General features: G+C 38.7%; 3 protein-coding genes across 9 annotated transcripts in view; all 3 read right to left on the bottom strand.

Annotated features, from left to right (window-relative positions):
• LOC137265589 (uncharacterized) overlaps positions 1-784 on the bottom strand; it is a 45,109-nt gene extending 44,325 nt beyond the window's left edge. For all 4 annotated transcript variants that reach the window (XM_067801014.1, XM_067801015.1, XM_067801012.1 and 1 more), the window contains exon 1: positions 672-784. The gene's annotated coding sequence lies outside the window, so the exon portion shown is untranslated. The remainder of the gene's footprint in view (positions 1-671) is intronic.
• Positions 785-6,853: 6,069 nt separating this feature from the next.
• Positions 6,854-23,264, bottom strand: part of LOC137265590 (transcriptional regulator QRICH1-like) — a 63,273-nt gene continuing 46,862 nt past the window's right edge. The window contains exons 1-3 of one of the 4 annotated variants that reach the window (XM_067801016.1): positions 20,306-20,389; positions 17,304-18,834; positions 10,990-11,303 (exon numbers count right to left, since the gene is read on the bottom strand). In XM_067801016.1, coding sequence (XP_067657117.1) covers positions 11,128-11,303; positions 17,304-18,813 — 1,686 coding nt within the window. In that variant the 5' untranslated portion in view covers positions 18,814-18,834; positions 20,306-20,389 and the 3' untranslated portion in view covers positions 10,990-11,127. Of the gene's footprint in view, positions 11,304-17,263; positions 18,835-20,305; positions 20,390-23,264 lie in introns of those variants that run through there. The other 3 variants (XM_067801018.1, XM_067801017.1, XM_067801019.1) reach the window with 3 other exon arrangements.
• On the bottom strand, positions 20,641-22,237 carry LOC137265593 (uncharacterized). Its single transcript, XM_067801021.1, has one exon. The coding sequence runs from the start codon at positions 22,222-22,224 to the stop codon at positions 20,695-20,697; it is 1,530 nt and encodes a 509-aa protein (XP_067657122.1). The 5' UTR covers positions 22,225-22,237; the 3' UTR covers positions 20,641-20,694.

The raw sequence follows: 23,264 nt of genomic DNA, 5'->3' as shown, positions 1-23,264 counted from the left end.
TGTCATGTTTGTTTAACATTATATTACCATTATTTTACCTAATAAATAACCTCATGAAGCCATCAAGAATGACTACATGATGCTGTAAACTAACTAACCAAATCTCTCATAAATATGAATTCTGGTTGGCAGCACTGTCCAGAAAACTATTTTTATGAATATACTTAATTTTTCCTTTATAGTCAATAGTTCTTTAATGGATTTATCAATAGTTCACCTTACTCCTTACTTTTGGGACACTGTGGAGTCTTTGGATCTTTTCAAATACGGTGCTTGATGTTTCTCAATATACAGAGAAGCTTGTGTCTCGATTCTAGTCTGGTTCAGTAACTTCGCGCCTTCATTCAATATACGAAGGGAGACAACTGGTCCGAAAGTCAATAATTGTTCGGGCATGTACGATTTGACAAAATTGGCGATGGTATCATAAACTTTGAAGGCGATCTTTTAAATGTAAAGTATGTTTTAGTGTAAAACCACTACAATGAGATAAATATGATTATGGCCAGTTATGAAAACAGAGTGGATCAACAAACGGCCACTTGCAAAAATCGTTCTCAGGTCAACAGATCGAAAGCTTGTAAAATTGACAATAACGCAGGTGAAAAAGACATATTACCCATACAGACTAACCAATACACATGTAAATAATCAGCAAAACATGATCTTACATGGGCAATATTATGCCTTGGTGGTTTTAAACGTGAAAATACTCCGCATTCCCCCATTTTCCTCAAATTCTTTTCAGCAGTCCTCCACACAAAAGAGTAACGGAACGGGGAATAATATGCCGGTTTTCATGCTACTAGACGACAACTAGCTAAAGGCAATACTTGGTTTAGCGGTACTCTTTCGACATCATGAATGACAACAAAAAGAGTTCTATAAGTGTTTTTAATCATGACATACAGTATATCTGGCGTTATCAAACAATCTATGCAGAAGCGATCATGACACAATGTTGCAACGTTTAAACAATGCCATGTTTGTTATGTCCCTTTGTCCACTGTTATAGGTACAGTTATGCATGTTTCATGACGACTTCGTTATTGCTGGTTATACACCGTATTTTATTACATTACGTTTGGGTTCTAAACAACAACATCAATATATATAGAGAATTAATTCATAGACGCTGAAAGCGCAAAACGCATGTGTCTGTGCAGTCTCGTGCACAATAGTCTTAAGTGATTTAACAGTTTTGTGGACATTTGTATATTGAAAGTTAGGAGTCCTTATTATGTCAAATGTGACTGCATCATTTTAACTCGTTCAAATCTACATTTCACATTCACCCTTTCATCTTTAATATTATACGGTCTCTGGAATCACCAACCTCCAAAATAATTCCGGACAGTTCAATCTTAACACGATTGTACATAATTTTACATGCTATATTTTTAATGTTTATGTGTAAACATAAACTATCACATGTGCCAACATGAAAAACAAACATACAGGTGAGATATAACAGGTGCAAATAATATCTGAGTCAGTTTAGTTTTGCACCTCTTTTGGTAATATTCCAGCAATATCACAGTCATTCGTCGCCACTCGCCCCTTTCAGATAACTTCAAGAAGACCACTATTCGGCTTGTTCTGGAATAACACGAGTTGGTCATGAATATTTATTCGTACGTCGGAAGTAAATCAAGGAGTTATCGCATCTTGCAGTCAATTTGTTTTAGAATTTGCCTGATTAATATTTCCTCTGAAGGATGTTATTACCTAGTTTATAGTTGCAGGTTGGTTGATTGTTTAGCTCCGCAAGCAGCAATATTTCAGCTACATGACGGCGGCCTGTAAATAGTCGAGGCTAGACCAGTGATCAACGGCATGAGCATCGATCAAGCATCAATAATCGTACTTATTACTCGCCCGTTGAAGATACTGCAGTATAATATTTTTACGGCAATATTGCACTAGTGTAATACCGCTTGACGTATGACGTCAAAATGGTTCAAAGTTGTGACGTCACAATGCTAATGCCGATGTCGCAATTTTACTAGCCTTTGCTTGACTCGCGGAAAGCTGAGAGTGATCACACTGTAGGGAATTTAGTGGCAGTTTCTGTCAATTTATGTTGGCGAGTAATAAACAGAATACTAAACTCGCTTCCGTGAAATATCATTTTTATTAAACCCGTTAAAGATTCAGTATCAAACTCGCTTTCGCTCGTTTGGTACCAAATCGTTAACTCGTTTAATAAAAATGATATTACACGGAAGGTCGTTTAGTATCCGACGTCCACTCACCAGCCCCTGCCAAGTTGCCATTTCGCTGAGCGGCGTTGCGTCTTCTGCATCCTGGTTATTAAAAAGGAAACTCTGCAAATGGTACAATGCGGGAACATGTGTTTAGCAATATGGATAGTATCACTGCTCGAAATAGTCATGGGCTAGTGGGCCAGTAATTATCTAGTCGTGCCACTAGTTGGTTCACTTTCACAAAAAAATATGATGTAATCGTTTTCTTGAATTCACTTGATGATTGTTTAAGTGTGTGTTCTTCAAACAAAGAATTCGAAAGTTCAATAGTACTGGGTGAGAATAACTTTGTTTTGATAGTCGATATTTGTAACTCCTTCAACAATTCATCTCGAGTGAAACTTTACCAAGTGCAGAATTTATCTGTCCAATTTGCGTCCTTTTGAAACCAAAGGCATAAATTTAAATGTTTGTGCTCGGAATAATAATTATGTTTGCATAAATAATCTTGGACTAGTGAAAATCATTTCACTAATATCACTAATTATGTAATGTATCTCACTTTGATACAAATGTCACTAATGTCAGCAGTTGAGCATTTCCTCAAATCCCCCCAAAATGTTCAAATAATACCATGTCAATGTACATGTATCTCACTTTAATTTCACGAATCTTACTAAGTGCGCATTTTGTTGAAAGAAACTATGGTACATCTGGACAAAGTGTTGTGCAACCCTTGTCAGCCAAATCCCTCTCTGGGTATGAGAGAGACTGGTTCTGACCGGAATCTGACTGTGTGAGCGGACACCATGCCAGTAAATATCCACAGTCACTGTCCTTACCGGCTTTTGAATTTTCACGGGGTCATCTTGTAAAATATATCACATTCTCCGACTTTTCAGTTATAGAGCACTTTTAAAATTAATATTCATCATTTTCGCAGCTTAATGATGAAAGTCGTGTCATGCCGACATATCTTTTCTCATATATTATGTAATCGTTTGCTTCATTTCTACATAACCATGCTTGCCATAAAAGGCGACTATGCTTGTCGTAAGAGACGACGAACGGGATCGGGTGGTCAGACTGGCTGACTTGGTTGACACATGTCATCGGTTCCCAATTGCGCAGATCGATGCTCATGTTGTTGATCACCGGATTGTCTGGTCCAGACTCGATTGTTTACAGAAGGTCGCCATATAGCTGGAATATTGCTAAGTGCGACGTAAAACTAAACTCACTCACTCACTCATTTCTACATTCACATTTCGGTCTAGTGAATTGTTTAGTACGCTAGTATATAACTATGGCATACTTGCAATCTCTTTAAAATCATCCCGTACATGTTCAGGTGGAGTGAAATCAGACGATCAATAAATCATAAATATCATCACCATAACCATTAACAAGGATGTTCTCTCGTATTTTTAAAAAATAGTTTTTAAGGATGCGTGTGTTTTATTTTGCCTTTGTTTTGTCTCGAGTAAAATCTTCCTTTTTGAAAGGTCCATTTATTCACCATCGAGAAAGCAATCCAGAATCAGTGGTGAGTTGTGATAAATTCACAACATATCGCGAATTACAGGCAGTATTTAACTATGATAAGTCTACAAGGTAATAGTTCTCAAGGCAGACGCAAGAGTTATGCCCCTTGTGATTTTTATATCTTTAATTGAAATTTCTTGGATGTTAGCTGGGGCACATGTATTTTGTGGAACCGAATTCGTGTATCGACCCACACGTCGCGTTTACCAGGATTTGGGTCTTATAGGAAATCTGTGAAAGTTACGATGGCAAATTTTCTACAGGGCCAGAAAACGAATGACAAGTGGGGAAAATATGTCCGAGTGAGGAATCACGCTGAAAACAATAGACGAAAATCGTCCATTGTCGTCTGCTTGCTTTCCAAACCGGGTTACCAACTTACCAGGGCATTTAGCTTTGTATACGTTGAAGTCAGTTCTGTCAATGAATCATGAAGAGTCACGTTTGGAACGCTTTAATAGTAATGGTTAGGTTTGCCTTATGTATCCAGGGACTGATGATTATTTATTTATCAAAGTATAGTAAAGTTTTAGTGTGATGTGAAGTCAGACTTTTAAATTGTGTTTCGTCTTGTATACTCCAGTGGCAAGTCTGGTTTGGAATTGGCACTGTATGCTTGTTGACAGACGTCAATAATGTACTCCGATCATTAAAATGCATTGGATAGAAAGTTGACACAAATAAACCATTCCATTGTTTGAAGACAGATGACTGTACTTCGGAATCGTTGACTCATCAATATACTTTGGACATTCTCACTGACCCTCAAGGTCATGAGCGAGTGAGTAAATTTAGCTTTACGCCACTTTTAGCAGTGTTTCAGTGTTGAAATACATGTACTAACACCACAGCACGGGACACTAGAAATGAACTTCACACATTGTACCCATGTGGGGAATCAAACCCAGTGTTTGGTGTGTGAAGGTTGAAGTACTAAGCCACTGACTGCACCATCCCCAAGTCATGACTGAGACTGAGGGAGTGGTATCATACAATTATAGACTGGTAATGCGGTCAATACCTGTTATTATGGACCTGCGAAAAGTTATATTGACGAGGACGAAGATCGAGGTTAATATTGCTTTTTGCAGGTCCATCAAAACAGGTAAGGATCAGATTCCCCAGTCCATAATTGTTTTATTATGTAATTATCAAAAAAGAGCTTCTAAAACCAAAACCTGTCCGTTTACTCAAGTAATTTTATTTTCACTACAAACCATTAACGTTATGTGAACAATACTGTGACATGTAAACAAAAGAATGATGTCATAGCTTGACATCGTAGTGCTCTCAAATCACCATGACTTTGGTTGGAGTATATATGCATGACCACATCTAGATCAATGAGGTAGCCAGAAAAACATGCTTACATAATAATGTGCGTTGTTCCTCTGTCAGGCCCCAATGCAGTCAGGGTACAGTCATCCAGATAACAATGTTAATAGGAGGAGGTGTTTTTGACACCCTGGAAATTAGCACCAAGCAGATTAATAAGATGATATCTCTAAGTAATTGTGCCTGGACCAGCATATCCAGCAATTTGATCCAAGTGATTTGATTACTACTATGACAGTCATACAGTAACTCATCATGGATGACCATCCAATCCTTTGTAGGTCCCACAAGCTGAGCATAGCATGCTGGGTACCCGAGAGTGGCTTGGGTTTATATCATTTATATCACTGCCTGTTAGCTTGGTGTCTGGAGTGCTTCAGTATTGAGGAGTTTACCACTTTGGTGAATGCATGAGTTGGTATTTTAAGTGCCACTTTTAACCATATTCAACTTAGGCCAGACCAGTTCCGTTTCTTGTTTTACAGAACATTGTATTAGCAAACCTAAAGGCATACGGGGAATATTTTTAGGGGAAAATCAGCAAAGTAATATTCCTTTTAAATACTGAAAGTATTTTACTTTGGGCAATTGTTACGCATGTGTTGCAAAAACAATGTAACAAAAATTCTTTATACATTTTTTGCAAATTAATAAATTAGGATTTTATATTTTGAGTGGGGAAAATAATTTTAATTTTATTCATGAAAAAACAGACATGTGAAGATCCTGGGTAGAATAGGCCTTCAGCAACTCATGCTTGCCACAACTGGCGACTATCAGGATCGGATGGTTAGGTTAGCTGACTTCGTTGACACATGTTATTGGTTCCCATTTGTGCAGATTGATGCTCATGCTGTTGATCATTGGAGTTTCTGGTCTAGACTATTAATTGCAGACTGTTGTCATATAGCTGGAATATTGCGGTAAAACTAAATGCACATGAAAAAATATGACCAGGGATCAGTGAAACAAAAAGAAACATTGGTTTGGCCTACTGATGGTATATAAGCTGCAGCTTGAGTGAGAGGAAAGCCTGATGTGAGCCTGGAAGTTAACCAATTAGCAGGAACCAAGAAACAAAGGCATGGTACTAACAAAGCTAGGCAAAGAGGGATGCAAACATACAATCATAGGTATCCCACTAACCAAAGGGACACAACTCCTGTTGCTGGTGTGTGGTCCTTTGCTACTCAGGCCACAAATCTGTTGGAGATATGGAGTGATGGGGTAGCCAAGTGGTTAAAGTAATCATTCATCATGCTAAAGACTGGGGTTTGATTTACCACATAGGTACAGTGTGTGAGGCCATTCCTGGTATGTCCTGCCAGTATTGATGGAATATTGCTAAATGCAGCATAAACTCACTCACTCACTCACTCACCCCACATTTGGAGTTACTTAACAGGAAAAGAGTCTTTGGCTAGGTGACAATGTACGACAGCTTGACTCCTGCGAGTTCCTAGAATTTCAGTCCTGCCCCACAAAAATGCATATGTGCTACATGTGGTCTCACCTTTGGCAAGTGAATTTGTTCAAAATTGCCTCTGTTCACCGTGCCGGCGGGATTAGTCATGTGATTATAACCTAGCGCCTAACAGGCAGCTTGGGTTATCTAGGGTAATGAAGTGTTTACAAACAAACACATTTTCAGTGTATAAGAAGTTTTGGAAGTTCTTCAAATGAGAGCTAACATTTGACAGTAATAAAAGAACTATTATGTTTGCTTTGAAAACACTGTTACAATGACATACAACACAAGAAGTAGGTATGAATTTGACTTTATTTACATACTTTATGCAACAATTATATATCTGGAGAGGATTTCTCTTTCTGGTTAAATATCTTGGATGCAGTCAAGCCCAACAAGGTATTAGTTTCTAAACAGTTCTTACCAGGGGGCAACTGTACCTTTACCTGTCAGTATCCCACACCTGGGATGGCATACCTTTACCTGAAGTATGGTATGCCCTCATATTTCAATCTGGATAATTTGGCATGTGCGAGAGGTAGAGTGTCTGTACCCGAGGGCCTTCGGAACTTTACCATAGTTCCTCCACCAAACACAAGATCATGATCTTCTCTCCACAGATTTGTTAATACTGACTTGCTGGTCAAACCCATTCTGTTTGCCACTTACTTAGGAGATTTCTGCCGCAAAGCTTCAGTCTCAGTCAAAATGCCTGGAGTTTGTGCATTTGGGGTCTGAGGCATGCACCAGACTCTCGACTTTCTCGAGGCATTCTTATCAGACTCTTAACTTGGGGTCTTGAGGTGCACACCAGTCTGACTATCATGAGCTTTGCTTTATCTGGGTTCCTACAGTAAGGCAGCAACATGCTTGTTTTTCAAATGGATGGTAACCTTTTCCCCTGGCTGCAGACCTTTCTCCCCCTTTTATTTCTTTACCCCCCGATATGTTTATTTGTAAGACTGTGAGGAGAATTCCAGGAATCCCATAATTTCTCTCCCTATCATCATAATGGTCATCTCCCATAATTCCAAGAACTGCTATGCATCCCACATCAGAACATTTCTGCCTTACCATCACCAAGGGTACCAGACCCTGCTGCTCTAACCCCATTAACACAGCTGGTTTCTTTGATCTAAACCTACTTGGCAGAGGTCTCCAATCACCTCTCCTGGTTCGGGCTCCCACATGGACTAAATACACTAATCTACCTTCATGTCTCGGACCATTTAAGACCAGTAACTAAATTTCTTACCTTAAAGATATTATTAATCATGTTATAATTTGTCTCCACTTGATTTTTTCATTCTTTTTTGGTTTTGAATGTGACAGAGCCAGTAAGCTACAACCAAATTAAATACAATCAGGTGCAACATATAAAACAATTCACAATTCTGTTCGTTGTTATAACTGGATATAACATTAACTAAATGCTGTAACCTAATGCATACATCATCAGCCCCAATATATAACATATTCATGATCAATGATAACTCTGGGTAGTTACAGTCCAGATACATAGCTCCCTTTGATGACAAAATAGCTAATATTTTTACGCTAATATTGGCACTACGTCCTCGGATGTGACCGAACACTTGAGTCCTGCCCTTTTGGTGGATCTTCTGTACCGTCGTTCTGGTAAGACCAGTTCCAGAAAACTTGTTTTTAAGCATGATGTACAGTATATCTGACGTTATCACATCATATATGCAGAAACAATTATGACACAATGTTGACACGTTAAAACAATGCCGTTTGTTATGTCCCTTTGTCCTCTGTTGAATGTATAACAGATAATGTACAGTTATACCTGGTTCATGAAGGCTTCCTTAATGCTCGTTATACACCCTATTTCATTACACTGCGTTTGGGTTCTATACTACATCATGAATATATGTAAGATCAGTTTCTTACTGTTGCTTAAGTAGCTGTTCTGGCTCAGTAGATATTTCTTGAAGACAGAATATGTTAGCCTTTTTTTACCTCAAAAACCTGAATACCTGTCTTCTTTTAAAAGCATTATTACCTCTGCAGTTTAGAGATTTTCCTTATTTACATTTTGCTTCATCATTTACCTTGCAGATGGAAGATGTGGAAATGCTAGGATAAAATAACTGGAAAGCCAATCCATTTATAGAGACCATTCATCTAGTAACCTGTTTAGAGATATCCTAATCATTTGTATTGACAATTAAAGGAAATATTGTTAAAGATATGATGGTACTGCTTATTAAAGCAAAATAACTATTCCTATTCTGCTGATACAACATGGTTAAACTTACAACATATGTCATATTTGGGACTTCACTTTCTTAGTAAAGTACAAATTCTAGTACTTTTTTTTTGGTTGAGTCCTATCTGGGACTCGAACTCGCACCCTCAGAGTCAGGCACCTAATCGCCAGCACACAAAGTCAGCCGCCTAGCCTGCTCAGCCACTGCGACTTCCACAACAGCATGCACATATCCTGGTCAACCAAAAAATAGTACTAGAATTTGTACTTTACTAAGAAAGTGTAATCCCAAATATGACATGTTGCATTTGACCACTTTCTAAATGGCATCGTGTAATCATGGTTTAACTTACGTTTCACTTGACAAAAACAACAATCAAATGACCAAATAACAGTCATTTCTGATTTTCACTTTGAAATGAAGGTAACTCCTTTGAAGTACACAAAATGTCTGCTTTCAAAAACGCACATACATCCTGTTCAATGTAAAAGATAATTTCAATAATGGTTTTGTTTTTAAACTGAAAAGTCCTAAACCAAATTTGATAGTTATTTTTTTTTTCTCAAATATTTCCTATCAGACAAGCAACAATGGCAAAATATACTGAATGCACAAACTTTATTTTAAGTATAAATTTTTTTTGAAAGATAATTCACCTGAATCAAGGGAACCCCCAAAGGTGTGCAGTGGTAGGATGTTGCATCGCAAGAACAAACAAGTAAATGGTGATGCAAAATATGGAAAGAAAAGCAGCAGCGCATGTGCATACCTTTAGACTTCTTCAGGTAATAATATACAGCGTGCACATATCCTGGTCAGGTAATAATATCCAGAGCTGCTAACTACCACAGACGATATGACCAGTGTAGACAATGAACAGGTACATGGGAATAAATTGTAATATCACATGTAGTATAACTAGTAACATCCCACATGAACATATGCATAATGGATAAATGGTATGATGTAGGAATATTCTATGCCACCATAAACTGCACTCTGATTTACAGTGAATGTCTTTTGAAGCCTTTCAGATTGCAAAACACACCAACATTACAATATCTTTTTGTCGATGGACAACCCAGCATTAATGACAAGTTTCCTCCACAGATATGTGAAGTAAGAATATATCACTGTCTCAGATGTGAACCATGTGCCAGAGTTCTTATTTGGCTTCAGGTAGAAAGCAGACTCTTTGTCCATCGCCAGTTTTGGCCTTAACTGATGATACTGCTTGTAGAAGTTCACAAAGCACCTGTTGGGAGTATGGGGCTTGGCAAATATCTTCAATGAAAATGACGCATTAATTGGCCTTTCCAGATATTCCATGCCCTCATCATTGACCTTCAGCTGAATATGTCCCCATTTCAAGTTATAATGTTCAGCTGGGCGCCTGATGCCAAAATATTTTGAATTAAGAAACCACAAGGTATGGATCAAACTTTCAGGACTCTGAATCCCCAACTGGCCTGTTTGGAACATGATCTCTATGTCATCATCATTGACTGGAGAGTGTTTTGGGGCGACAATCTTTCTTCCTACATTCAGCTTCTTCTTGAGAAAGTCCCTGGAGGACTGGAAGGGTCGGTCCTTGACAATAGAGTAGGGATAGCCTCCATGGCGCAAATACATGTGCAGGTGTTTCTGAACATTGTTCAGTGTACATGCAGTTAGATCTCCACCAGCTCTTTTCTTGCCCTCTTTGAAGTAGGCCAGAAGAAGTTCATTGAGATCCTCAGGGGCCAAAGAAAACAGGTCGACATCACCACCAGACCTGTCAAAGTGGAACCTCCGGAACTGCTTCACAGAGTTCCTCACAGTTGTTAACGTTCCAGGACTCAAACTGAGCTTTGCCTGCTTGTTAGGTATTGATTGTGGACATGAAACAGTTGCTTCAGAAGTCCTTGGTGTGTTTTCTTCCTCCATATCAAGGTCATCCTCAAACATGTCAAGGTCTATGACCTCATCTTCATCAAACACCACTGACGCAGGACTGGAAGTTGTAGGAGCATTCTTCGATGCAAAGGACACAGACTCTGAATCTGATGAAGTCCCGAACTGCTGTTTCTGACATGGTGGAACGGTCACCCATTCTTCAGCTGTTCCTATTACACTAGTCACATCTGGCGTGTATTGTTCACCAACTGAGGATGATGAGGTAAAGGTGTTGTAATCATCATCCTCACTTATGTTTTCCTTATTGTTATCAGTTCTAAAGTCACCTCTTTCTCTTCTCCCTTGGCTAGAACTATTCCAGAAGGCTGTTCTGTCCTCTGGTGTCTTGAATGACTTGGTACAGTAGCTCTCACTGACCACATTACCACTGCTCTGTAGCAGTTCACTGAGGACATATCTCTCCTTCTTCAGGTTGTCGATCTCCACACACACATAGCCACTGACTTCCACAAACTGACTGAAGTGGAGGTAGTTGCGACATACATCTTGAAGCTGCTCCACAAAGGAGGTAAAGAATTCCACTGAGTACGGCTCCTCCATAATATTGTAAACGTCTTCCTAGGATGAAAGGAAACTATTTATAATATTGTAGGTTATTAGATATGTGTAAAGAAAAGAATGCTTAACTACGTGTACCTGTTAGAACAACTCTCTGGGTGAGAAAGTGAATTTTGACCAGGTTTCCAGTTCAACATTACACCTGTGTGACTTCTTTGATATTTTCTAATATTGCTGACTCTAACAGCATTAAAAAACCCATCTGAATGAATATGTTAAAATATCACAGAAACTAGTCTGTGTTTCAAAGATTCATTGCAAAATAGTAAATACATTATACTGAAGTGTCCAATGAATGCCACATTCTCTTTGGCGTTAATTAAACATTTCTACTCAAAAAGTAGATTAAATGGCTGACTAAGATCAAGAGTCCTTGTGATATAAGCTACAGATATAAGCTTCAGGGATTCTGTTTCATTTCTTATCTGCTGGATCTAAACATCTCAGCTTTTTCAAAATGAAAATTCACAAAATACACAAATATTCTCTCCATGGAATCCACTTTGGTTGTAGACACCGGCAATCAGAAATGACTGTTTGCATAAAATATGTGGGGCCTTTACTACTGACATTTGAAACTGGGCATTAAATTCTGTTATAATCCTTAAAATTTCAGATTTACTGCTGATAATCTTTCGGTCTGTTACCCAAGGAATTAAGCCATGTAACAGGTTGGCTGATTGGAAAGCTCAAATGGTGCTACTTCCAATTGCAGGGGCATCAGAACTCCAGCATAGGAATTTTGCTACAAACCAAAATGTGACCTTAACTCATTTGTATGATGAGGACAGGAATTAAGTCTTAAAATTTAAACAAGAAGTCCTCAACATCCCTCGCAATGGCAAAATATCCTTCATGAATGTCTACAAGATATGATTATGCCAAAGTTTTGGTGTGTATATAGAAAAGTGGAAGGAGTGAGTGAGTGTGTTCATATTTAACGTGTCATCCATATCGTGATGAGAACATTTAACACTGAAATGGAACATACATACACCATAAAAACCTGTCGACGATGGACAGTAAAAATACTAGAATATCACAGATGTAAATATAAAACTAGCATGAAAAACTAAAACATTGTAATTAAAGTAGACAATACATTATAAAACACGGGCTATAGATCGCCAAAAACTGAAAGTAGATCACCATACTAGGGACCATGGGGACATTGCTACCTGCATGGATCCTAGCTGAATTTACACCATCCCTTCAGCCGCTGGCAAGTGTACGAAAGACTAGCCAATATTAAAATAACAAGAATACTACGGTTAAAATCTTGGTAGACTTACTTACTTACCCTCTCAGGAGCACAATAATTTTACAATACTTCAACCCCCTTTGAGGGTACAGCCACCAACAATCTCAGTTATTAATCTAGACTACCAATAATAAAAAAATATCTATTTTCAATTCATTTAACAAATCCAATTCTTTTAAAAATGCAATTATTAAATGAGGATTGATATTAGTAAAAAGATCCTTCATAGTACGTGATTTAAAGAAGGTATCACTTGTGAAGGAATATTCAACACAGTCAAGCAAAAACATGCTTGACCGTGATTCTTTCATCACAAGGGATACGAAATGAAGGATCCCCACCTTTCAATAGGTATTTATGCGTGTATCTGGTGTGACCAATACAGCATCATCTCATAATGATCTCTTCAAATCTGGACTGACAACCCAAGTAGGAATAACCAATACAGGGTTTTATTTCATGTAATTTATTGATGCCTACCTGTGTGTCCCACTTCTTCTGCATCAGATTACAGATTACGGATTTGATTACAGATATAAGATCTAATGATAGCTTTATAATCAGTGTATGGAATAAGAAGTGGTGTCACAGATTTGTTGAGTGCTGCCTTGGCAGCAAGATCAGCCATTGTGTTGCCAGAAATGCCAATGTGGCTGGGTAAACAACAAAAGACAATGTTGTATTGGCCAGTAGCAAGATCATTATATAATTCAATAATTTCTATTTAAAGTGGATGTTTACAAGAAATATTCTTAATAGCCTGAAAGCAAGAAAGGGGATCTGAAAATATGATATATTGTTTACATTTGGGGTGTCTTTGAATATATTTCAGAGCTGTTAATATGGCATTTGCTTTAGCAGTAAATATAGCGCTTTTAGACATTGTCCTGGATCCATCTGTAAATAAGGATTTGTAATTGCTATATTTAGTTTTTAATTGATTATATTCTTGTTTATATTGTAATTCATTAGTTTCTGATTTTTTAAATGATGTTAATGTTAGGTCAACTTGTGGCCTAATCAACTGCCAAGGGGGAGAAGAAAGAAGACGGGAAGGAGCTATATTTTCCAGCTCCATGCCGGCAGCAGAAATAAATGGTTTAATTCAGTGCCCGAGAGGCAGAACAAGAGGCAATTTCTTGTTGCATAAATCCTCATGAAGGGGATTGAACACGCAGTTACAGGCAGGGTTTAATTCATTAGCATATAATTTGGTAATATATTGTAAAGACAATTTAATACGGCATTGTGTTAGAGATGGCTCATCAGCCTCAATGTAGAGACTGTCAACAGGTGAGGTTCTGAAAGGCCCAAGACAAAGTCTTAGACCCTGGTGGTGGACAGAATCAAGAAGTTTAAGGCTGTTTTTACAGGCTCCACCATATACGATGGAGTCATAATCAAGTTTAGATCATACTAATGATCTGTATAAGCGAAGGAGGGTAGCTTGATCCCCCTCCCCACTTTGAATTTCAAACAACTTTTGACAAATCTAGTGGCTTCAGGCATTTAGCTTTAAGGGATTTAATGTGTGGTAAGAAGGTTAAATGAGAATCGAAAAAAAGCCCAAGAACTTGGCCTCCTTGACAACTTTAATGGGAGTGCCATTTAAAGATAGTTCAGGGTCCTTATGCAGCTTATATTTCCAACAAAAATGTATACAATTTGTTTTGGATTTAGAAAATTTATTTACTTTAGTTAAACACAACTGTAATTGCCGTTCAATAGCATGCATATTTTTACCACAACAGGAAATATTAAAATCATCCACAAAAAGTGATCCATCGACTGAATCATTTAAAACCTAGGATAAACTGTTGATCTTAATACTAAATAAAGTGACAGACAAAATACTGCTTGAGGTATCCTGATCCTGATTGTAATGATCACACAGGATAGAACCCACTCAAACTTGAAATTGCATGTCTTTTAAAAACTCTGATATAAAAAGAGGCAAACAGCCTCTCAACCACAAAATCATGTTAATCCTTCAAAATACCATGCTTCCATGTCGTTTCATAAACTTTCTCGAGATCAAAGAAGTCGATACAGCATGTTTTTTACTATAGCATTTTTAACGAAGGATTCTAAACGTACCAAATGGTCAATGGTACTACGATTTTTTCTGAAACCACACTGAATATTTGTGATCAGGTTATTAGTTTCAAGATACCAAGTTAATCTATTATTTACCATACGTTCCCTGGTTTTACAGACACAGTTGGTTAGAGATATCGGTCTGTAATTCGACGGATCTGCATGATCCCTGCCAGGTTTTGGTATTGGGACTACAATCAGCCCCCCTAAGTAATTGAAGGAATTACAGCAAATTTGAAGGAATTGCATCTCAAATGTAAACAAACGCAGACCACTCACGAAACAATTGCAGCGATATCGGTAGTTTAGTGGTAATAACTGAAACACATCGGCCCTATCGGAAGCAATGTCGGTAATACTGGAAACACGCTCGGCCATCTTCGGAGATTTTTCGGTCGCGAGCGGAAACTCACGCAGCAAAACATGGCGTCGTTGGAAGAAACACCCGTCTCAGTGAGTTGTGTTTTTAGTTCCTACTATTACATTTTTATACTTATCCATCTTTAACCACCCGTGTTGAATGCATTTAGGTATGAGGTGTTGTCGGGGCAATAGCTTATGTTTTTAGGAAAAGATAGTCACTCTAGAAGAGTGTCATAAGTCATGCCCCTGGAGGTTGTTTACATCTGAACATCGAAGTCGTGCCGATGATTGCGAACGTGTGCTAGATATAACATCATTTTTTTTTGTAAAATATGTTTAAGTTTGTCAATTGCACTTCATAGAAAGAAAAATTATGGCTCATATACTTCTTCATGGCGCACGTTCATGATGTTCGTAATCATCGGCACGACTTCGATGTTCAGGTGTAAACAATCTCCAGGGGCATGACTTGTGACACTGTTCTGCAGTGACAATCTTTTCCTAAAAACATAAGCTATTGTCCCGACAACACCTCATACCTAAATGCATTCAACACGGGTGGTCAAAGATGGAAAAATATAAAAATGTAACAGTAGGAACTAAAAACACAACTCACTGAGACGGGTGTTTCTTCCAACGACGCCATGTTTTGCTGCGTGAGTTTCCGCTCGCGACCGAAAAATCTCCGAAGATGGCCGAGCGTGTTTCCAGTATTACCGACATTGCTTCCGATAGGGCCGATGTGTTTCTGTTATTACCGCTAAACTACCTATATCGCTGCAATTGTTTCGCGAGTGGGCTGCGTTTGTTTACATTTGAGATGCAATTCCTTCAAATTTGCTGTAATTCCTTCAATTACTTAGGGGGCCTGACAATGGCATTACGCCATGAAGGGGGAAATTCCCCAGACGTCCATATTTGATCAAATATGTCTAAAAATGCCATTAGAAATGGTTCGGGTAAGTGTTTCAGTAGCTGATAACGTATATTATCATCACCAGCTGCAGTGTCATGAGCTTGCTCAAGTGCAGTATGTAGCTCATGTAATGAAAACACTTCATTGTAGTCTTCAAAATTATTTGAATTGCAATTAAGTTTGGTCTTTTCCTGTTGTTTCTGATATCTCTGAAATTGAGGAGCATAGTTTGTTAATGATGAATTTTTGGCAAGTGTTTCGCCAAGTTTGTTTGTAATTTTAGATGTGTCAGTAATTAAATTGTCACCATCTTTAAGATGGTGAACAGCAGCTTTTGAACATTTGCCTCTTATTCTTTAAACCATGTTCCATACCTTAGACATTGGCGTACATGAGTTAATTTGGAGACATAGTTCCTCTAAGATTGCCATTTATTTTGTTTGAAAGTACGATGCGCCTTCGCATTGAGTATCTTAAATTTATTTAAATTATGGACAGTTGGAGGAAATAATTTTCTGCCTTTTGCCTCACTTTCCTGGCTTGTCTACAATCTGTATTAAACCATGGTTTCCGTACATTTGGAGTTGTAGAGGACTTTGGTATACACTCATAATTTCATTTAAAACGCCAGAAAAAAATTGAATAGGATCAGTTAAAAGTGGAAGGAGAGTAATGAAAGGTTAGATTTTAAAATTCTGCTCCTGAAAGGAGCACAACTACCAGTCTAAGTCAAACTTGTGCCATGGAAATGCCAAATTTGAGTCAGAATTCAAGAATTGCCAAAAGGCACCAGCACACCAGTAGACCAATCTGTGTGTCAAGTTGAAGAAATAGTGAATGGTTTGAGAGTTCTGCTCTTGAAAGGAGCACAACTACCAGTCTAAGTCAAAGTGAAACTTGTTGCCAAGCAAATGCAAAAAATATTTTATGCAGAATTCCAAAACCTTTCAAAAGGCACCAGTACACCATCAGATCTATGTGCCAAGTTTGGTGAAGAAATATTAAACAGTTTGAGAGTTCTGATTCAGAAACTAGCACTACCATCAATTTCAGTTGAAGTTAAACTTGCTGCCATGGAAACACCAAAAATATTAAATTCTGAATACCCAAACTACTAAAAGGCACTAGTACACCACCAGATCTATCTATGTGCCAACTTTGGTGAACAAATATTCAACGGTTTTAAAGTTCTGCTCCAGAAAAGATACATGTGCACAGACAAATGGACACACAGACTGACAGAGCACATTTTCATATCCCATGCAAAACGTGTTGCAGGGGATAAAAAAAGACTTATTTGACTTCTCTTGAAGAAGTGCGTACCATCAATAGTATCACCAAATTCAAATTATTCTCTTGTTACCAGGAAGATGAGCTGCAATAAGTATTTTCTTCCATATGCATGTAAGAGTTCCAAGGTGTACTGGTTCCGGCATGAACCAGCAGTTCTTATCGTCACTTTCATCCACACGCAAATAAAAGCTGTATTCTCTATCCAAAGCTATCTTAGGCCTCAGTGCTCTGTACTGCTTGTAGAAGTTTACATAGCATCGGTCAGGTTTGGCTGGTTTAGAGTACACCTTGAGAATGTATCTTCCCCCAACTGAACGTTCCAGGTATTCCTGACCATTGTCATCCATCCGGAGATTGATGTCACCCCATTTCAGGTTTTGATGCTCCACAGGATGTTTGAGGATGAAGAACTTGGAGTTGAGGAACCACATTGTGTTGGTGAGCGACTCAGCATTGTGGGGTCCCAGCAGCTGCATCTGGAACATTGACTCAATATCACACTCAGAGACTGTATTTGTTCCACAAGTAGCTACACTGTCATTCAGTTTCTTCTTCAAATACTCCCTTGACGAATGGAACTGTTGGTCTCTCAACACAGAATATGGATAGCCTCCATCACGTAGGAACTTATCAAGGCATGTCTGGACATTTTTCAGTGACCGTGGACGAAGATTCTCCGTGCTATTTACTTTCTTGGCCTCCTTGAAGAAGTCAAGCAGAAGTTCGTTAAGCTTTTCAGGGGTGGTGGAAAACAAGTCTATGTCCTGATTACATTTATTAAACAAGAACCTTTGGAACTGCTTTACAGTGTATCGCATGGTCGCTATAGAAGCTGGGCTCAAGTGACCACGCTTCCTCTGAACGTTATACACTGAATGAACAGGAGCAAATGCCTGTCCTGAACTGAGGACATTTCTTGATCTCTCATCCTCCATTGCAACATCAAGGTCATCTTCAAACAGGTCCAAATCTATGACCTCATCATCCTGTGGTAGAGGAAGCTCCTGATTTGATGGAGCTGAGGTCGATCTTGATGTTGAAGGTTCAGTGCCATCTTGAATGGATGTTTGTGGCAATATTACTCTTTCCTCCACCAACTGGTCAACCACCCAACCCCCATCAATGGAGTCACAGGTATCCTGTCTGGAAATGGTCCGTTGTTTCTTTAAAGGACCAGGTTGTGACTCCTGGTAATGTACTGTGTAAACTAGATCTTCTCTTTCTGTGGTTTGTGGAACAGACTCAGGAGAACGAAAATTCTGTTTACTTCTCCCAAACCCTGAATGACCGTCTCTTGTATTTTGTTCAACATGTAAACTTCTTTCTCCAAACTGACCCACTGAATCCCTGAGGTTTCTGTTTGTTTTGAAAGACTTTGTACAGTAGCTCTCACTGACCACATTACCACTGCTCTGTAGCAGTTCACTGAGGACATATCTCTCCTTCTTCAGGTTGTCGATCTCCACACACACATAGCCACTGACTTCCACAAACTGACTGAAGTGGAGGTAGTTGCGACACACATTTTGAAGCTGCTCCACAAAGGAGGTAAAGAACTCCATTGAGTACTGTGTTTCCATGGTTTCCAGCAGCTCGTATTCCTGGGATGAAAAGAATGACAGTTAGTAGTCTGTTGATCCTTCATACTTGTCATCTCATCGTATCAAAAAATGGATTATGCATGTTTGTTTGTTTGTTTGTTGATTAATGCCACATATTACAAGTAATTAATACACCTGTATATAAAGAATCTGGTCCTGATAAACCAGTGGTTCATAAAACGAGCAACTACCATGACTCCTGTATACAATGACACACAATCAACACTCACTGAGTCTGGCCACCCAATAAATTTTAATCTACAAGCCAGTGGTTGATATTAAAGAACATTTACCATGACTTCCCCATACCTCCAACACAACCAACACCAACTACCCAGTCAAGATTCTGAAACCCCAACACACATGGTATAACAAATATCACGGAGTCCAACCGACCAATCAACCTCCTGTAAACATAAAACCCTTGGTTGATATAATGAACACATGTGGCATTTGTGTCCAGTGGTGAACATAGAGGATACTAAACTTCCTTCCATGTAACACCATTTTTAATTAAACAAGCTAATAATTACAAATATCAAATGAGTGTAAGCCTGAACACCCCAAAAATGACATAAATGCAAACGTTAAATTTGAACATTACTTTGGGTCTGTTGATTTATAACTGGCAATGGACGTACAACCGCTGCATATATTTCCGGAGAGCACAGGCACGCAAAAGTGTTAAAAATCATGGGACTGGATTGAGGTGTTGAGCACATCATCAAAACTATTAATCCTAATACCAATCACATAGAATTAGACTCCAGAATTCCCTTTCAGTGCTACAGAAGATTGAACAGAGGTTGACACTGTAAGGGGAGGAAAGGTAAACATGTAAATGTAAACATGTCTCATGAGTACATAACATTGCTTCAGATTAAACAAAAATACAAACAAGGTTATTTGGAACCTATTTCTTCACTAAAAGGTACTACTGTCCTACTGGATTTGTCTGAAAAAACATAATCACACCCATAAAGGCCATATTTCTCACACTTCACAGAAATAGACAGGAAAAAGACATGAAACAGGTTTAAATTTATTTTTATAACTTTCCACTATTTCATCCTGATGACCTAAATTAACATGCATTTTTTCAATTTTGATTATTTAAATTAAGTGCAATGCATGTGGCATCTAGTGTTTTCTCCAGAGCAAGTACATATATATATTCCTGTAAAAATCAAAAACTTTTACCTCACTTTAATCGTTATTGCCAGTTTGTTTTTACCCCTAAACCTACTGACCCAAACAGCGTAATCCTAAAGAAAATACAAGAAGATTTGTCTTATTTTGACCAGCTCATGGTTGTTGGTAGTCTATTATAAGCAAACCATACATGAAATGAATAGCCTCAGTTCATCTACCAAAAAAACAAAGATTCTACTTCATGCTTCCTGACAAGAAATAGAACATAGTCAAAAGAAAACTACAGATTAATATATATGCACCCAGAAAGACCCCTCACTCAAGGATTTCTGTTCTAGGAGGTCCATGCTATGATGTCCATGCCAGGAGGTCCATTCTAGGATTTCCGTTCTAGGAGGTCCATGCTATGATGTCCATGCTAGGAGGTCCATTCAAGCATTTCCATTCTTGGAGGTCCATGCTACAATTTCCATGCTAGGAGGTCCATTCAAGCATTTCCATGCTAGGAGGTCCATTCTAGGATTTCCATGGAAGAAGATCCACCCACAGAAGTTCAGGAACTGGAGGTACAAAGATTTCCTTGGAAAGGAGGTATGTATTCCCTGCACCATTGGTTCCACATACAGTCTATCAATTACAACTTCATACAAACATATCCTCTGAAGTTAATCCTCTGATCGAACCTTTTTAAGCAGTCCCCTCTTCAGTTCACATGATCTTCTTGTTTACCGGGAGACCTGATCCTAAGACTAACTTGCGCCATATTGTTGTGAACGGATTCCAACCCATCGCCGCAGGTAGGAACCACTGTTCATTGTCCAACTTATTTACCTTGAGATAAAATGGGAAATCTGCATCTTGGGCAATCTTTGGTCTCATGGCTTTGTATTGTTTGTAGAAGTTCACAAAACATCGGTTTGGAGCCTCTGGTTTAGCAAACAGTTTTAAGGAAAATGATTCATTAATAGTGCGCTCCAAATATTCTTGCCCTTCATCATTTGTTTTCAGCAAGATACATCCCCACTTTAACCCAAAGTGTTCTGCTGGTCGGCGGATGGCGAAGTATTTGGAATTAAGAAACCACATGGTGTTAGTGAGGCAGTCTGGGTTGTGCAGACCCAGCTGATTCATACAAAACATGGTCTCAATGTCTTGATTATCTACTGGGCTGAATTTCTGAGTCACAATTTTGCCGCTGTCCATAAGCTTCTTCTTGAGAAAGTCCCGAGAAGATTGGAACTGTTTGTCTTTGCTGACTGAATATGGATATCCCCCATCCCTTAGAAACATTTCTAAATGTGCCTGGACATTCTTCAGTGATCTGGGCGTGAGCTCACCTCCTCCAATCTTCTTAGCATCTTTGAAATATTCTAATAACAAAACATTCAACCTTTCAGGAGGTGTAGAGAGCAGATCAATGTCCTTCCATGACTTTTCAAAGTGAAATCTCTTGAACTGTTTCACTGAGTGTCTGATAACATTTAAAGTCCCTGGACTCAGATTAGTCTTCCGAAGCTGAACACTGCTGCAAAACTGGTCTGGAGCGGTTTGGTGGTGCTCAGTGACTAAAGTTTCCTCTCCTGGAAACGATGAGTCCACATCGTCGTCGATCATGTCCAGATCTATTACCTCATCAGGATCCACTACAGAAGATGGAACAGTGTCTGTAAAAGATGGGGACTCGGTTACCAAGCCCATCTGTGTCTGTCCATCTCCATGCTCTGATTCCCACAAGGTCACATGACCTTCATGACCTGCCCCAAACTGTGAATGAGGACTAAGTGGAGATTGTGACATCAGAGACTTATAGTTATCCACACGTCTTGAAGATGATGGTGTATACGTCTCCAAGTTTTCCTGATTATGTTGTCTGCTCCTTTTACGTTGAAATTTGCCTTCCGCATTCACTGGAGAAGACCAGTTCTCTGAACCAGTCTTAGAGTGGGAGTAGGATTGAGATTCCCAATCATTTCTTTCAGATGGAGTCCTGGTGTCTGTCTCACGGTGGCCATTTTGTCCACCAGATGTGAACGCCTTTGTACAGTAGCTCTCACTGACCACATTACCGCTACTCTGCAGCAATTCACTTAGGACGTATCTCTCCTTCTTCACATTGTCGATCTCTACACAGAAGTAGCCATGGATTTCCACAAACTGACTGAAGTTCACACTGTCTCGACAGAGTCTCTGAAGACTTTCCAGAAATGATGTAAAGAAGTGGACCGGATACTGCTCCATTGTTAAAAGGCCTTTTCCTATGAAGAAAGAACCAACTTTTAGTCCATGTTTGAATGTGGAGGTTGGCATATTGTTCACCTGGGGGGTGAAGATGGTAATTACTGTGATCAAACACAAACAAACCTTCCCCAGAAGTGTCAGGTGAAATAAACACTGATATTCTAAATTCACAGAACAAGTACAAAGGCACCACACAACACTTCTCTAAAAACAAATAATGCACTTCACTCGATAATACTATCAGGACTCAGAGAAGCTACCATATAATATAATTCTGATAAAAGAAATTATAGATACAGATGACAATATTAAATTCTAAAAGTTTGAATGAATGTATTCAATGTTGCATTAAATAGATTGTTGCGCCCTCTACTGGCTAAACATTATTTCAAGCAAACCCCATCTCTTGCAGCATTCTTTAGGAAAACCCTAGGCATTCTTGATTGAAATCACTTCACCAAACACCACCAACACTGCAATAGAGTTTTCAATGTATGGAGCAATTGTCTACATTCCACATTTGGCAAGTTGACTACATTCCACATTTGGCAAGTTGACTACATTCCACATTTGGCAAGTGTTCTCCGTTTGAAAGTTGCAAATGATAATATGTCCTTTATTGCAAAGATAGGAAGCTAAAGTAAGCCCTATATACACGCACGCAGGCACACACACACACACACACACACACACACACACTCATTGATATATATACAAAAGACAAAATATTGTAAAAAATGTATGAAATTATGCGCACCCCTCCTCTGGATCTGCCTGTTGGTTTAGCCCAGTTACCTTCAATGAAAGTTTAATTTCAAGGGCCTACAAATACTTGGAGGAAGGTGGCCAAGTCCAGTCTTGAAATCAGCACTAGCTCTGTAAAATGTGTATTTTCTGTTGGCACATAATTCAAATTTTATGGGTCTTTGTGACATGCAATCCACTTCTTTCTGACGATATAGTTATGTTCATACAAAAAAGACCTGAAGAGCTTGGTCTCAGGGTCTACAGCTTCATAAGTCTGTGTGTCCTGGTGGCAG

Source organism: Haliotis asinina, chromosome 15, assembly GCF_037392515.1.
Source record: "Haliotis asinina isolate JCU_RB_2024 chromosome 15, JCU_Hal_asi_v2, whole genome shotgun sequence".
Taxonomy (NCBI): Eukaryota; Metazoa; Mollusca; class Gastropoda; order Lepetellida; family Haliotidae; genus Haliotis; species Haliotis asinina.
The sequence above is the reverse complement of the archived record's forward strand: the minus strand, read 5'-3'. Positions and strand labels throughout refer to the sequence as shown.